The following is a 15002-nucleotide window of genomic DNA, read 5'->3' on the forward strand; positions in this document are numbered from 1 at the left end:
TTCATACATTTTTATTTTTAGCCTTTGTCTTAAATTTTCAAGTCAGATACCAAGTGTATACAATTTGGATATCAGCATTAGCCAGATTTATTTTAGTTTTGAAAAACACATCATAAACATAGTAATAATTAAAATATTTTGAGATTCCTTTTATAGGACAAATGTATACATGGTTACACTTAAGTTTTCTAAGTGGATATTAGTTGGATACAATATTAACTAGTTTTAGGTTGGCTAATTTGGTTGAAATCTCAATTACATCTTAGTTTTTCTATTGTTTCAACTGAATACCAATTGGATACAACAATAACTAGTTTTATGTTAGCTAATTTGGTTGAAATCTCAACTACGTCTTGTTTTTTCTATTTTCCAATGGGATATTAGTTGGATACCAAATGGATACCAATTAGAAATTACATTAACTAGTCTTAGGTTGACTAATTCGTTTGAAATCTCAATTATTATTTTTTTTAAAATTTCCAGCGGGACATCAGTTTGATACCAAGTGTATACCAATTGGATACAACATTAACTAGTTTTAGGTTGGCTAATTCGGTTGAAATATCAATTACATATTTTTTCAATCAATGGGACTTCAGTTGGATACCAAATGGATACTATTTTCATACTTAAATTTGACTTAATATTAATATCTATCCTAAGTTGCGATGTTATTGCATTTACTAGACCACTATACAAACTGGAAGATTCATAGATAATCCCTCCATCTGAAAATGAACATATTTCCTTGTTTCATTAAAAAAAAATAACAGTCAGTCTTACATAATACAAAGGAATAATAAATATGTTGTATTTATATTCATTTTTCATACCAAGATAATACAAATTTCATCCACAGCTTCATTCTTCTCACACAAATTTATACACACTCGTCATTACTTATTCATATCAATATCATTCCAAACAGTCTACCATAATTCATACCATAAAACACATTTCATAAAAAAATAACAGTATGTCGTACATAATACAAAGGAATAATAAATATGTTGTATTTATATTCAAATTTCATACCAACCTAATACAAATTTTATCCACAACATGTTTTATTAATATCGATAAGAATCTGTCCATTACCATAAAATAAAGATTTTTGAACCAAAAATATTTTGGAATTAGTCGTGAATGACAACAATCACAGAAAAAAATTTCGAGGGACTGAGAAACGTTTGAATAACAAAAAGAAAATCTGGTTTTTGAATTAATTTTAACTGATTGAGTAAAAAAAGGAAAACAAATTGACAGAAAAAAATTAGAGGGAGAGAGAAACGTTTGAAAAATAATAAAATTTATTTTTTGATTTAATTATAACTGATTGCGTAAAAAAAGGAAATCAAATATTCCTATTTTATTTTGAATCCCCTAAATTTATGGCATTATTAATTATCCTTAATGTTATCCATTTGTTTTATGATATTTAAAAAATAGTTTTTAGTATTATTATTTTTTTTAATAAAATGTTACAACCTGAAATTTTTTATTGTTACAATTTGAAAGTTTTATTCTACTGCTATAACTTGAAAATATTAGTCTAATAAATGTCATTTATAAATTTTTCACAAATTAATTTTATCCAGTATATTTAATATTTATCAATTTCATCCGGTGTATTTATATCAATTTCATCAATATATTATCAAATATTTAATGTATTTATACATAAATACATGTATATAGTATAAAAAAAACATATATCAATTGTTAAAATATTCATCAATAGTCGAACATATATACACTAATAATACACAACATAAACCACAAGNTTGTTACACTTTGAAAGTTTTATTCTACTGCTATAACTTGAAAATATTAGTCTAATATATGTCATTTATAAATTTTTCACAAATTAATTTTTTCTCAGTATATTTAATATTTATCAATTTCGTCCAGTGTATTTGATATCAATTTCATCAATATATTATCAAATATTTAATGTATTTATACATAAATACATGTATATAGTATAAAAAAAACATATATCAATCGTTAAAATATTCATCAATAGTCGTACATATATACACTAATAATACACAACATAAACCACAAGTCACGAAACTCAACTCATGTCATTTTTCTTTTTGTTCATTTGTTATTGTTTCTCTACGTGTGTGCACACAATATTATTGGTACGACTTTTCCCATTGAGCAACTTAATTTTAGTATGATGAAAAGCTCAATTTTAATTAGTAAATGCATGCCTAAAGGGAATCCAAAGCTTTTTTATTTTATTTTATTTGGCCTTTGCTAATGTCTTTTGTCTATAGTCTTTTTTTCTTTATCTCCATCTACATACATACATAGAATAAAGCTTTTGTTAAGAACAAAAATGATTCTCTTTCCTTTCATTCACCTCATTTCCTCTTTTTTGACATTTACAGCAACTAAATTGTTCAACAAGCTAAGACTCTTCCCCACATGACTATAATAGCTTTTAAACATGACTAGTTTCTCACTAAAAAAGAAAAGAAAAAATCCTAAAGATATTAAAGAAAGTATATATACACGTATGTATTAATTAATAAAAGTTGAAAGCCATAATTAAACCACATCTACACACATAATTATTTATTGCATAATTTCATCATTCACAACATCAATTTGTCTCATCTCAAATTAGGTAAATATTCATTTTAAGCCAAAGAATTTGCCACATGCACTTTGTTCTTGGTTTTTTAAAAATTGTTTATTACTCTGAAGTCTCAATAGGGGCTCTCAAATAAAAAATTCTTGACATCTTTTGCTTTTATTGTCAACCTAGCTATATCTTTTGTTTCTTTTTGTCTTTTAATATATACTTCAAACAATTTGCTAAAGAGAAATGGAAAAAAGCTCTATCGTGTTAAGGTAGTTGAGGAATCTCTTAATTTCTCACATTTAGCAGAAACTTGAATTAAAGTCAATAATATACATGTAGAGTAAAAAGATCACTAACTCTTACCAAAAAAAAAAAGCATAACTTATAGAAAGATGAGAAAAAATGCAAAGAAAAAGAAGCGTCTTTAATTCCCCACTTGCACCCCCAACCAAAAAAAAAAAGGTAATTAAGAAAGAAAGAAGAAGAAAAGAAAATTAGAAAGAAACCTCAAAATTTGCTAATTAATTTCCTCTCCTTCTAAATGAAAACAAACAAGCTCTTAACCATTTTATTTTATGGAGTTATACATCTTATTGGGATAACATATTTTGGACATGAAAATAAAAAATATATCTTGATGACATTGACATTGTTGGTTTTGATTATATATATCTTCATGATGAGTAAATTATTCCAAAGAACATTCTCACACATATAAAGACCTAATTCTACTGATCAAACATAAAGCTAAAGTTGTAAATTAAAGTTTGGAAACAAAGCAATTTTTCTAAAGCAAAAGTGCCCCTCTCTCCAATATCTTTGCCATTTTTCATCTACGCCCCTTGAAAATTAAACTCAAATGGTATCATAATCATTATAATATATAAACGGTATACACACAATGTAATTATGAAAGCAAGCCTGTGGAGTTTGGAAAATCATGATCTACGAGTAATTAAGGTTTATAATATAATATTATAGTTAAAATTTCTTACTATTAACAAGCGATTGGATGTTACTTACAAATTGAAGCGAAACACATGAATTGACAGAGTGTCATATAAAATAAAATAGAAAAACAAAGAGATATACACACTCGTCACAAACACCACCACCAGCATGATACTCAGATCCCTGCATAAATTTAAGACTTTTGAATCTTATAATCTTAAATTAAAGATGTATATAGTCGTTTAATCGTATGATCTCAATCAAGTCAAACACCTTCCTACCTTAATTTTGGTAGTACATTCTAAAGGAGATCCAAAGCGTATTTTGGTGCTGGGCTTTGCTATAGTATCTTTTTTTCTAAAGCTTTTCCTTTTATCCACCTCCAATTACACAAAGCTCTCACCTCAAACTAAATTTATTTATTCCCCCTTTCCCTTATCATTTTCCCCACTCATTTCTTCTCTAATTTTTTTTTTGTCATCTAAACGTGGTCAAGAAGACTCCTGCCCACTTGACTGTGTGACCATGATTAGATTCTAATTATGGAAATGAGGGTCAAATTAAAGGAAATAATATGTATGTTAATACAAACCTAAGAGCTTCTTTTTTGTATAGTCATATTCAGAACATATTGACAGATTAATTCAGATTCATCTCGGGTCCATTATTAAAAAGGAAACGCTCCTTAGCACAAATATCTATCTCCATTCTTAGAAAATCAAGTAGTATTGCATATAATTTTAGTCACTAAATAAATCTTTTTATCTGGACTTTATACTATGCATCATTGCTCAGCATTCCATTTCATTCAATTATTAATATTTTTACTAATCATATATATAGGTATCAAGTATATCCTAGAACATAATATCCAAATTATAGACATTGGTCTTGAACGCATTAGCCAGTTTTAGATGTGTTCAACTTTCTTTTTTTTTTTCTGGACAACTTTTATAGTGAGGAAAATGGTGGATGAGTATTCATCAAAAGGCACAAAAGACAATTTATATATGGTACAAAAGATAATTTATGTGTTAATCCATGAACATGTGCCGCAAATTGCTTTTTTGGCTTTATTCTTTACCACTTTCAACAAGGCTGACCTCCAACTAATTAATATATATTCTAATCCCCCTTCCCCTTCCTTAAAAAAAATGCTTTAAAATTTTGGCTTTTAGTGTCAATCTAGCTCCTTGCTTCTTTTTCTTTTTTCCTAACATATAACAAATGTGAATGTGAAGTAGCAGATCTTTATAATCTTTGAGTCTGATGAAATTTAAGTTTGACATATATAAGACCCAATTATTATTGAAATATGAGCCATAAAAATGTGATTAATTGTGAGTGCAGCATCTTCATAAAAGAGACGTAAGTACGTACCTATAGAATAGTACTCGTATGATAAGAAAGACAAAACAACATAAAATATATATAATTAAGAGAGACAACCATTTGTTAAAGTGAAACACAAAAGGGAATAAATTAAGGCTCAAGCTTGTCAATATGAGGTGGTAATTAATTATAGGAATCCCTTTTCTCACATTTACAAGATACTTTTATTTTGCAACAGATTTTAAAGTAAAGATGGGGAAAAGAAACCTCAAATATATATATTTGCCTTTGTTGAAGCTCAAAAAATAAATTTATCTTAAAGAAACTTTTCTGAAATACTTTTTTTTATGGAATAAATTTCGGATTATGTTCGGCCAGTTTTTAAAAGGCAAGAAATTAATAAATTAGCATATCTCAATTTAGCCAAAATAGTAACCATACAATTGTCCAAGTTCCCAGCCATAATAGGCTAGTCGATTTCTTCTCTTTAATTTGTATATGAAAATAATCGCCTTATTCAATTTATCTGCCCTTGATATATGCAAGCTATATAGACATGGTAATATATATCAAAGTTTAATAAGTATAAAATTAAAGCTGAAATAATTATATATCAATCTTACAATGATTACGTAGCTTTTATTAATTAATGTGTACATGAAAGATGATTAGGAGAAAATGTTGATTTGTGCCATGATGAGTAAATAATTCCAAATAACATTCTCTAACATACAAAGACCCAATTCTACTGAAACTTAAAGCTAAAGCTGCATATTAAAGTTTGAAAAATAAATAATTGTTTACAGCAAATTAAGGCCCCCTCTTTTCCTACTTAAAATTCCAATGTCTTCGTGTGTGCCACTATACATCTTCTCCTTAAATTGTTAAGACTTTCATTATGTGATGATTTAATTATACTCCATTCGTTTCATAAAAAATGACCTAGTTTGACTTGGCACGGAGTTTAGAAAATAAAGAAGACTTTTGAATCTTGTGATCATAAATTAAAGTTATGTCAAATGTACACAATTGTCCTTTAATCTTGTGGCCTTAAACATGTCACGTGGAAAGTTGAAATTAAAATGTTACCAAAAAAAGAAAGAGATCATTCTTTTTGAAACAGACTAAAAAGGAAAGAAGGTCATTCTTTTTTAAACGGAGGGAGTAACTATTTTACTACATTCCAGCCTGATAATTATTTTTTATATAATAATAAACGGTGATTTTTGTCTTGGGCTGATCAATAAAAACGATATTAATCCACTACCAATTTGAAGTAAATCATGTCATGATGGGTAAAAGTGAAAAATTAAACTTAAGTCAAAACTTAATGGGACAAGCTAGGACAAAATAAGCATATAACTATTCATATAGTGGAGTTAGAACTTATAACTAATTGACTTTAAATAGGGTGTCAAATGAACATTTGTTGAATTTGAGAAGGTCCAAATGGATTGGATGATTGGTGAAAATGTCACTTGCATTGAAATGGATTGGATCAAGATATATAATCTAAACAATTGGTTATACTCCAACTCATCTAATTAATTTTTACTAAGTTTTAAATTTATTTATTTAATTATTAAACAATATTAACAAAAAAATAAACGAATTTTCATATATAATATATATCCAACAAAAGATTAGACTATAATACAATGTATTAAGGACTAATTTTATCACCCCTAATTAAGTGTAAAAAAAAAGAAGGCAATTAACACCATCCTATCACTTTTACTCCAACTCTGTTTTTGCTAATTACCTGCATTCCTTCTTGGCCAAGAACCAAAGGGAAAAAGAGTTAGGTCCGTTTGGCCATGCGATATGGTATCATGATATGGAATCATGATATGGTATTATGATATGGAATCATGAGATGAAATTGAAGGTTTGTTTGGACATGCGATATGAAATTTTTGTGTTGTATAATTTTCTTATAAACAAAAAAAATCCTATAGGTTGTAAAACTATTAAAATATCCCCAATTTTTTATTCAATCTTATCAAATAAATAAAAAATTATAAAATCGAATAATAAATTATTACAAAGTTATTTGTTCTCCACTTAAGTAATTGTTTTATCTAACTTTAATTTAATAAAAAAAATTGAACATAAATTGTAGTGTACTAGTCTTTAATATAATCCTCCCACATAGTAACAATTTCCTCACGTTGAACTTGCATTTCTCGATCATGTGACCGAGAAGACGAACCAACATTGTTACTTTGAGCCATTTGTTGGTCAATATCCTCCGCAACTATATCTTCATGTTCATAGACCATAAATATTTCATCACTACTTTGGTATTTTCGCAAATAATTATGTAACACTGCACAAGCTATGACAATTTTCACTTGTGTATCAATATCATAATGGTTCATGCCTTGTTTCAGTATTCTAAATCTATTTTTCCAAGCTCCAAAAGTCCGTTCAAACACATTGCTGATTGCGCAGAGATGAATGCCTATAATTAAATAGTTCTTTGGCATTTTGAGGCTCTTTCACTTCCTCGATAAACTTGCAAATGATAGTGTAGTCCTTTGTATGGAACTAAAAATCCTTTTGTGTTTCGGAAACCAGCATCAACAACATAATATTTATCTACCAAAAAATATTTTATAAAGAATTACTAAAAGCATATGTGACGTAAATGAGACAGTTTTGTGTAAATAAATAATATTTATTCTAAGGATGTAATTTAATGTTACCATGTGGCGGAAATATGTAACTAAATCCTAATAACTTACACATAAAATATAAATGTGCGCTTATTAAGGCCATAAAATAAATTTATTAATGTGATTGAAATTTTACCTTAAACCAAGGCCAAAATCGAGTATTATGTCGAATTTTGGAATGTACACCAGTCATATTTTTTGGTTGTATAAATGTTGATGCTATCTTACTAATTGCCTCGGCAACTATTTTAGCATGCCGGTTAATTGTTTCAAGTAAATGTTGAAAAGTTTCACAATCGTGAGGTGTGAGTTAAAGTGACTATATGTGGGTGAGAATAATAAATTTTATGTCGGTGAGAATAATAAATTTTAAAAAGTAATGATGTGATTATAAATTTTATTTGCATATGAAACAAATGGTTAGTAGATATAAATGTGGGGTTGTTTTAACAAAATATAAACTAATGGATAAATTATTGTATTAAAATATCTCAAATCATGATATGGAATCACATGGTGATTCCATATCATGGTTTTTGGAGAATATGGTATCACCTCTCATGATATGGAATCAGCGTAAAATCGCATGTCCAAACGCTGATTCCATCTCACGATACCCTATCGTGATATGGTATCGCATGGCCAAACGCCTACTTAGTATATTAGATTATCGAGAATGAGTTCTATTATATTTATATTTTAATTTACTTGAGTCGAGAATTTATAAAAATATTTTTTATTATCTTTACAAAATAGAGGTAAATTGTTATACTTTACATTTCGTAGATTTTTAGCAGAGCGATTAATTATATTGAATATGTTATTGACGGTTGGTTTAACTGCATTATATTCGTTTGCACGGAAAGAGAAAAGTAAAAGTAAAGACCATGTCGGCTCCATTCCTATCTTTTGCTTTTTACTTTTGTTTACACTCTCTTTTCAGCACTCAAACAGTCACTTTATTTTCCTTTTTAGCAAAATTAAACTTAAATATCTCCCAAACTTCATCTCCATTTCTCTGTCTCTCTTCTCCAACAAACAATCATCAAACATGGAGATATTGTCACAAATCTGGTCTTTCTTAGGCCTACTAACCGTTGTTCAAAACGTTTTGCCAACTCAGCTTGTATCCTTATTTCATTCTTTCTATGAATCTATTCAAGATTTCTTCAGCCCTTATTCCTACTTCGAAATCCCAGAATTTAACGGTTATTGTGGCGTTGACGTTAACGATCTTTATCGACACGTAAATCTTTACTTGAACTCTATTAATTCTTCTTCCACTTGCCGTCGTCTTACTCTCTCTCGCTCTAAATCTTCCAACCGCATTTCCTACACCGTTGCGCCTAATCAGATGGTGCACGACGCTTTCCTCGGACACCACCTTACTTGGACGCATCAAGTCGATAACGTTCAGGATTCAGTTGAGGAGAAGCGTAGCTTCACCCTCAAACTCCCTAAACGTCATCGACTTGAGCTCCTCACTCCTTACCTCGAGCAAGTAACTTCTCGAGCTGAGGAGTTCGAGAGGGTATCTCGTGAGAGGAGACTTTTTACGAATAACGGCCATGGTTCGTATGAATCTGGCTGGTCTTCTGTCCCCTTTCGCCACCCTTCCACGTTCGAGACGCTCGCCCTCGAACCGGAGCTGAAAACACAACTCATGGATGACCTAACTGCATTTTCTCAAGGGAAAGAGTTTTACCATAAAATCGGACGTGCATGGAAGCGTGGATACTTGCTATATGGACCTCCAGGGTCAGGAAAATCTAGCCTCATTGCTGCTATAGCAAACTTCCTTTGCTACGACGTGTATGATCTCGAGCTCAGCAAAGTCTCTGACAACTCTGAGCTCAGAGCTTTACTCATACAAACAACAAATCGATCCATCATCGTTATTGAGGACATCGATTGTTCTATTAACTTAACGGGCGATAGGATGGCAAAAAGGAGGAACGCCCAAACAATGCAGAAGAAGAATCATCGCCATGTCATGATGAGCGATAATGCAGAAGATAACGGACGTGTGACGTTATCTGGCTTGTTGAACTTCACCGACGGGCTATGGTCGTGTTGTGGAGAAGAGAAGGTGATTGTTTTCACTACAAATCACAAAGACAATGTAGACCCGGCGTTGGTTAGATGTGGGAGAATGGACATGCATGTTAGCCTTGGCACGTGTGGGATGCATGCCTTCAAAGTCTTGGTGAAGAATTACCTAGGGTTGGACTCGCACGTGCTATTCGACGTCGTGGAGAGCTGCATAAGGTCCGGTGGGACCCTCACGCCAGCTCATATAGGAGAGATCTTGTTGAGGAACAGGAGGGATGCTGACGTGGCGGTGAAGTCCGTGTTGACCGCCATGCAAGCAAAAATATTAGGTGCTGACGTGGATGCTACGGAGGGAGGACACGAGTACGATGACATGGCAAGGACGCCGGAGAGTATAGGTAGGAGATTGATGGAGTCGCCGGATCATTGTCCGGAAGGTTCACCGGAGAAAAAGAAGAAGAAAGAAGGGTCAACTAGGGATAAAAATGTCAAATTCTTAGTAAGACTTAGATCATTGACCAAGTCTGACTCAGGAAGAAGAGGTGTATAAATGTAATTAATGGATGATTATCTAACTCAGTTAGGTTAATCTGTTAATGAAGGTGGGGTCAATGTAATATGTTAAAGTTTATCTAGTTTACGTACGACTCAGTTTGAAATGGAAGTTTTTGGCTGGATTTGGGTACCCCATTTTATTAAGATATGTGGTGTTCACTTTAGGGAACATTTAGATATTATATTTCAATAAGTCAAATTAGTAATAAAGAAGTAAGTGTCACTAGAAAATGCATGATGCTACTGTCCAAATTATAAATCTTAACAGAAGTAGATATGTTGAATAATAGATGAAGTGAACTTGACCTTAGATGAACCTAAAGGTCAAGAAACATAATGGTTATTTTGGGAGAGAAGTACAATACGGTCATTATAAGAATTGAGAAGAGGCATTTAGAAGAAAAGGCAGAAGAGCTTTGCCAACTGGCTGTCAGGCCCTGGGACATAGACCATAGTAGTGGAATGTATCATTAACTAATACTTATCAAAATATTTCAATTTATTTGTCTTGTTTTAACTTGAGAGGACTTATTTGTTGTGAAGAATAAAAGATAACTAATTTCAAAATTAATTTTATGATGAGTTTATTCCAAGTTTATTCAGAAAAATAATCAAAGGATAACTTATCATGAAATTAGTTAATTTGAGATTGTAGTATTATTTTTATCCCAGGGTGGGATAACAATCTCGAATAATTAATCCCGGGATAACTTGTTTCCCCAACCAAATGAGCCACAAGTCTAAGAAAGTAAAATAATTTTTTAAAATTTGTGGTCTTAAACTAAAAATATATAAAGGACAAATTACTTAACTACACTTAATATCCATTTATCCCTACTTGTTTCAAAAATTTCAAAAATCCCTTATTTCCCCCAATTAATAAAAGGACAAATTACTTAACTACACTCCTTTACTTACCGTAATATCCATTTATCCCTACTTATTTCAAAATTTTCAAAAATCCCTTATTTCCCCCAATTAATAAAATATGTAAGATACATAAAGATTTCCCACCTTTTTTACAGCCAATACCTGTGTATCCTGTGTATAACGCTATGTATCCCGCTATGTGGAATGTATCAAACGCTATGTATCCCGTGCACAACGCTATGTATCTCGCATGTATCCCGTGCACAACGCTATGTATCCCGCTATGTGGAATGTATCAAACCTAATGTATCCGGTGCACAACACTATATATCCCGCAAACATCATTTTTAAGAGATTTTTGGTAAATAGAAAACTAGAAGGAATAGAATGTTATTTAGTACTTNNCCCGCAAACATCATTTTTAAGGGATTTTTGGTAAATAGAAAACTAGAAAGAATAAGATGTTATTTAGTACTTATAATATGTGGTTCCTATAATTTATACATAAATAAAATGTAACAAAATATCTTTTAATGTCATGGTTTAAACTAAGGAAACATGTCATGGTTTATACTTGTACATTGGTTGATGTGGGCTCATATTTAATGGCAACTCAGAGTACTGGATTACAATCCATGTTAAGCAGAGATTTTCTTGAGGAAGCCCAAGCTACAGCCCAAATTGTTGTGCTTAACACCTATTGTTTCATATTTTCTTCCCTTAATACAAGAGATATACTATAAGAATGAATTAGACTGAGCAGTAAGCAGAATATGTATATGCCACAAGAAAAGTCAGTTGGAAAGTCTAAGAGCATTTAAATAAAATTTGGATGCAATGAAGTATCAAAATATATTCTAACTTGATGTTGAATAATAGTATTTAGACTATCAACTTGTGTTTGAATATTAATTATAAATTATACATCCGACTGATTCCGAAAAATGAAATTAAAGACGAACTTTAAGTTTGAAAAAATAATTTTGATCAGTTTTTCACTCACATATTTCATTTTAAAAATAAATAAATTAAAATGTATAACCAAATACAATTTTAATTTTTAAATATGTCTTTTAATTTAATTTTTTTTTTCTTTCAAATATTACAAAAATATATATATACGTTAAGACGACTGCTCAACTAAAAGTGTACGTACATTAAAATATGCAAATTCAAGAAGACATAGTAGAGAACTATTCTCTCCCAATCAACATAATTGAGGTGCAATGTTGAAACTACTTTATCCTTAATCAGAGGGTTCAGATTCAAATTCGAATCCTGAGTGTGGAGAAAATCATGTTGGGAGTGTCACCCTCAAATGGATCCTACAGTGCGCGATCCAAATTTAACTGGGTCTCTAATGTGTGCTCCGATCACGAAATGAAAAATCAAAAGAAAATAAAGAACTATTCTGTCCCTTCTAATTTATGTAATATAGGTTTTGGCACTAAATTTAAAAAATATGAAAAGCTTTGCAATTTTCAAAATTATTCTTAAAAAAAATGAATTCTTAAATAAAAAAATATCTCTTTATGATTTTTTTTTCAAATAAGTGGAACCTCAATAAAAAAATATTTATAACATTAGTAACTATTTAGGATAAATTACCTATTTACCTTATTCTCCATTTTCCCCTACCATTTAGAAATAGAACAACTTCTGCATTTAACAAACATAAAAATCAAATTTTTATGCTATAGTTATAGTTTGCATAATTGCGCTCCATAACAAACTTTATGTTTGCTATGGAGCATCAGATTGTATAAATCGCTAGGGGCTTGAGATTTGTATTAAATCACTGACAGCCTCTCAATTCAATTTTATGTGTTTGTATATCTGCATAAAATCTGAATTTGTATACAATTGAATCGAAATAAAACATTTGTATATCAAATTTCTCTCTCGCTTTATACAACACAAATTATACATTGTAATTTGTATAATCCGTGTTTGTATAAAGTGAGAAAGACAAAAGAGAACTGAGCAGCGAAGATCTGTATTTGTATAATTATAAGTATATAGGACGAAAATATATGTATTTGTATTTGTATATACACTTTTCTCTCATTTTATACAAACACAAACGCATTTTATACATTTGTGTTTGTATAAAGTGAGAGAGGCGAGGGAGAGACTGGTGAGCGAGAGAGGGAGAGTGGCGAGCGAGAATTTCAGGGAGAGAGGCGAATGGAAACAGTTTGCTACGGGTTACAATTAAATCAAACTATGGTTATAACATTTAATTTAAATTAATAGTTTGCTATTATATACAATTTTCCCTTAAAAATATTTCAAAAATCTCTATATTTAATAGGGACAATTTGATAAAATACCTATATCAATAATTAATTTTTAATAAATATATCAAATCAAATAATAACAAACGAAAAAAGACGGAGGGAGTATATAATTCTTTTTTGGGACAAATTAAGGGATAGTATTGATGATAAAAGTAGTGGTTGTCCTCAATCCTCGTTACTTACACCATTGCACATCTCCTACTTGGAACAAATATTCTCATACTACCTTTGTCTACTTTTAATTGTCATGTTTCGCTTTTTGAAAGTTAAGTTAACTAATTTTTAAAGTTAAATTAGATTGCATTAATTTATTATTTTAAATAAAACAATTTAAAATTTCAAAAATTATACAAAAAATTCTATAAATTGCAATTTTTTGTATATCAATATGATGAAAAATACATCATAAAATGTTAGTCAAAGTTTTTACAGTCTCTAAAAAATGAAACCATGACAAATAAAAGTAAATGAAGAAAGTATTAAAAAACGAAAAAACGTACTCCTACTATTAAAGAATATGGTGCAGTGAGTATTGAGTAGGGCTATTTTTTCTTAATCAAAGATCTCGACTTTTATTTTGAATATAGAGAAATCTTTGATAGAAAGACTTCCTTTTGAATAAGACTCTACACAACATGAATTATAGTAGAGCTTCCATACGAATATCAAATATGTTTGGAAATAGAAAAAAGAAGTACTGGTAATAGAAAATCAAAGGAGAAAACCACGTGTCATAATATGATATATTCATGCTCTAATGACAAGGTATCCACCGACTGTTTATACTTTCGGAAAGTATATCTTTATATCTTAAAATATGGTGGCGTAGTTTTCACATTCTAATTAATTTAACAAATTGGCATAATTCCCCAACCATAAATCCTATTCCAATTTCCCCATAATCACTAGAACAATTGCTCAAACACTTGAAAAAATTAAAATAAAAATGGGTGTGGTGATCATAGACGGATCAACAATTCGAGATTTCGTTAACGACGAAGCTGCTTTCACAAAGTCAATTGATAAGGGATTTACCGATTTGGACCTGAATAACGACGGCGTTTTGTCTCGATCCGAGCTCCGCAAAGCCTTCGAATCTCTCCATCTCATTGAGTCTCACTTCGGCGTCGACGTCGCCGCCACGCCGGAGGAACTCACCGACCTCTATGATTCCATATTCGAGAAGTTTGATTGCGATCACAACGGCACTGTCGATCGAGAGGAATTTGGAAATGAGATGAGGAAAATTATGCTGGCGATCGCGGATGGACTTGGTTCATCGCCGATTCAAATGGCGCTTGATGATAGTGAACAGAGTTTGATCAAGCAAGCTGCTGATCTCGAAGCTTCTAAGCTTCCTGCCTAGTATACATATATAACCAACCGCTTTCGAATAAGTTCCTCTGTTTGTTGTTTAATATCAACTTTCACATCTCCATGTGGTGTGGTCAGTTATGTATTTTAACTTCCTAATTTACTAGTTTTTATATATATGCAATTTTACTGGTTTTTATATATATGCCGTCTTCGTATTCAGAGTTTGAAACGAAAGTGAAAATTGAAAAAAGAATACGTCGCCTGAGAGATTCGAACTCTCGCGGGGAAACCCCATGTACTTAGCAGGCACACGCCTTAACCACTCGGCCAAAGCGACATTTGATATCCCTT

General features: G+C 30.8%; 2 protein-coding genes across 2 annotated transcripts; both read left to right on the forward strand.

Moving 5' to 3' along the window:
* The first annotated feature begins 8525 nt into the window (after positions 1 to 8525).
* LOC125853728 (AAA-ATPase At4g30250-like) lies at positions 8526 to 10416 on the forward strand. The gene has a single exon (XM_049533465.1). The coding sequence runs from the start codon at positions 8609 to 8611 to the stop codon at positions 10157 to 10159; it is 1551 nt and encodes a 516-aa protein (XP_049389422.1). The 5' UTR covers positions 8526 to 8608; the 3' UTR covers positions 10160 to 10416.
* A 3739-nt stretch (positions 10417 to 14155) lies between these two features.
* On the forward strand, positions 14156 to 14835 carry LOC125875547 (uncharacterized). Its single transcript, XM_049556531.1, has one exon. The coding sequence runs from the start codon at positions 14281 to 14283 to the stop codon at positions 14698 to 14700; it is 420 nt and encodes a 139-aa protein (XP_049412488.1). The 5' UTR covers positions 14156 to 14280; the 3' UTR covers positions 14701 to 14835.
* Positions 14836 to 15002: the final 167 nt, after the last annotated feature.

The sequence above is a fragment of the Solanum stenotomum genome, chromosome 1 (assembly GCF_019186545.1).
Source record: "Solanum stenotomum isolate F172 chromosome 1, ASM1918654v1, whole genome shotgun sequence".
NCBI lineage: Eukaryota > Viridiplantae > Streptophyta > Magnoliopsida > Solanales > Solanaceae > Solanum > Solanum stenotomum.

Excerpts from the sequence above, each read along its gene's own strand:
- LOC125875547 (XM_049556531.1), top strand. The coding sequence starts at position 14,281 with ATGGGTGTGGTGATCATAGACGGATCAACAATTCGAGATTTCGTTAAC.
- LOC125853728 (XM_049533465.1), top strand. The coding sequence starts at position 8,609 with ATGGAGATATTGTCACAAATCTGGTCTTTCTTAGGCCTACTAACCGTT.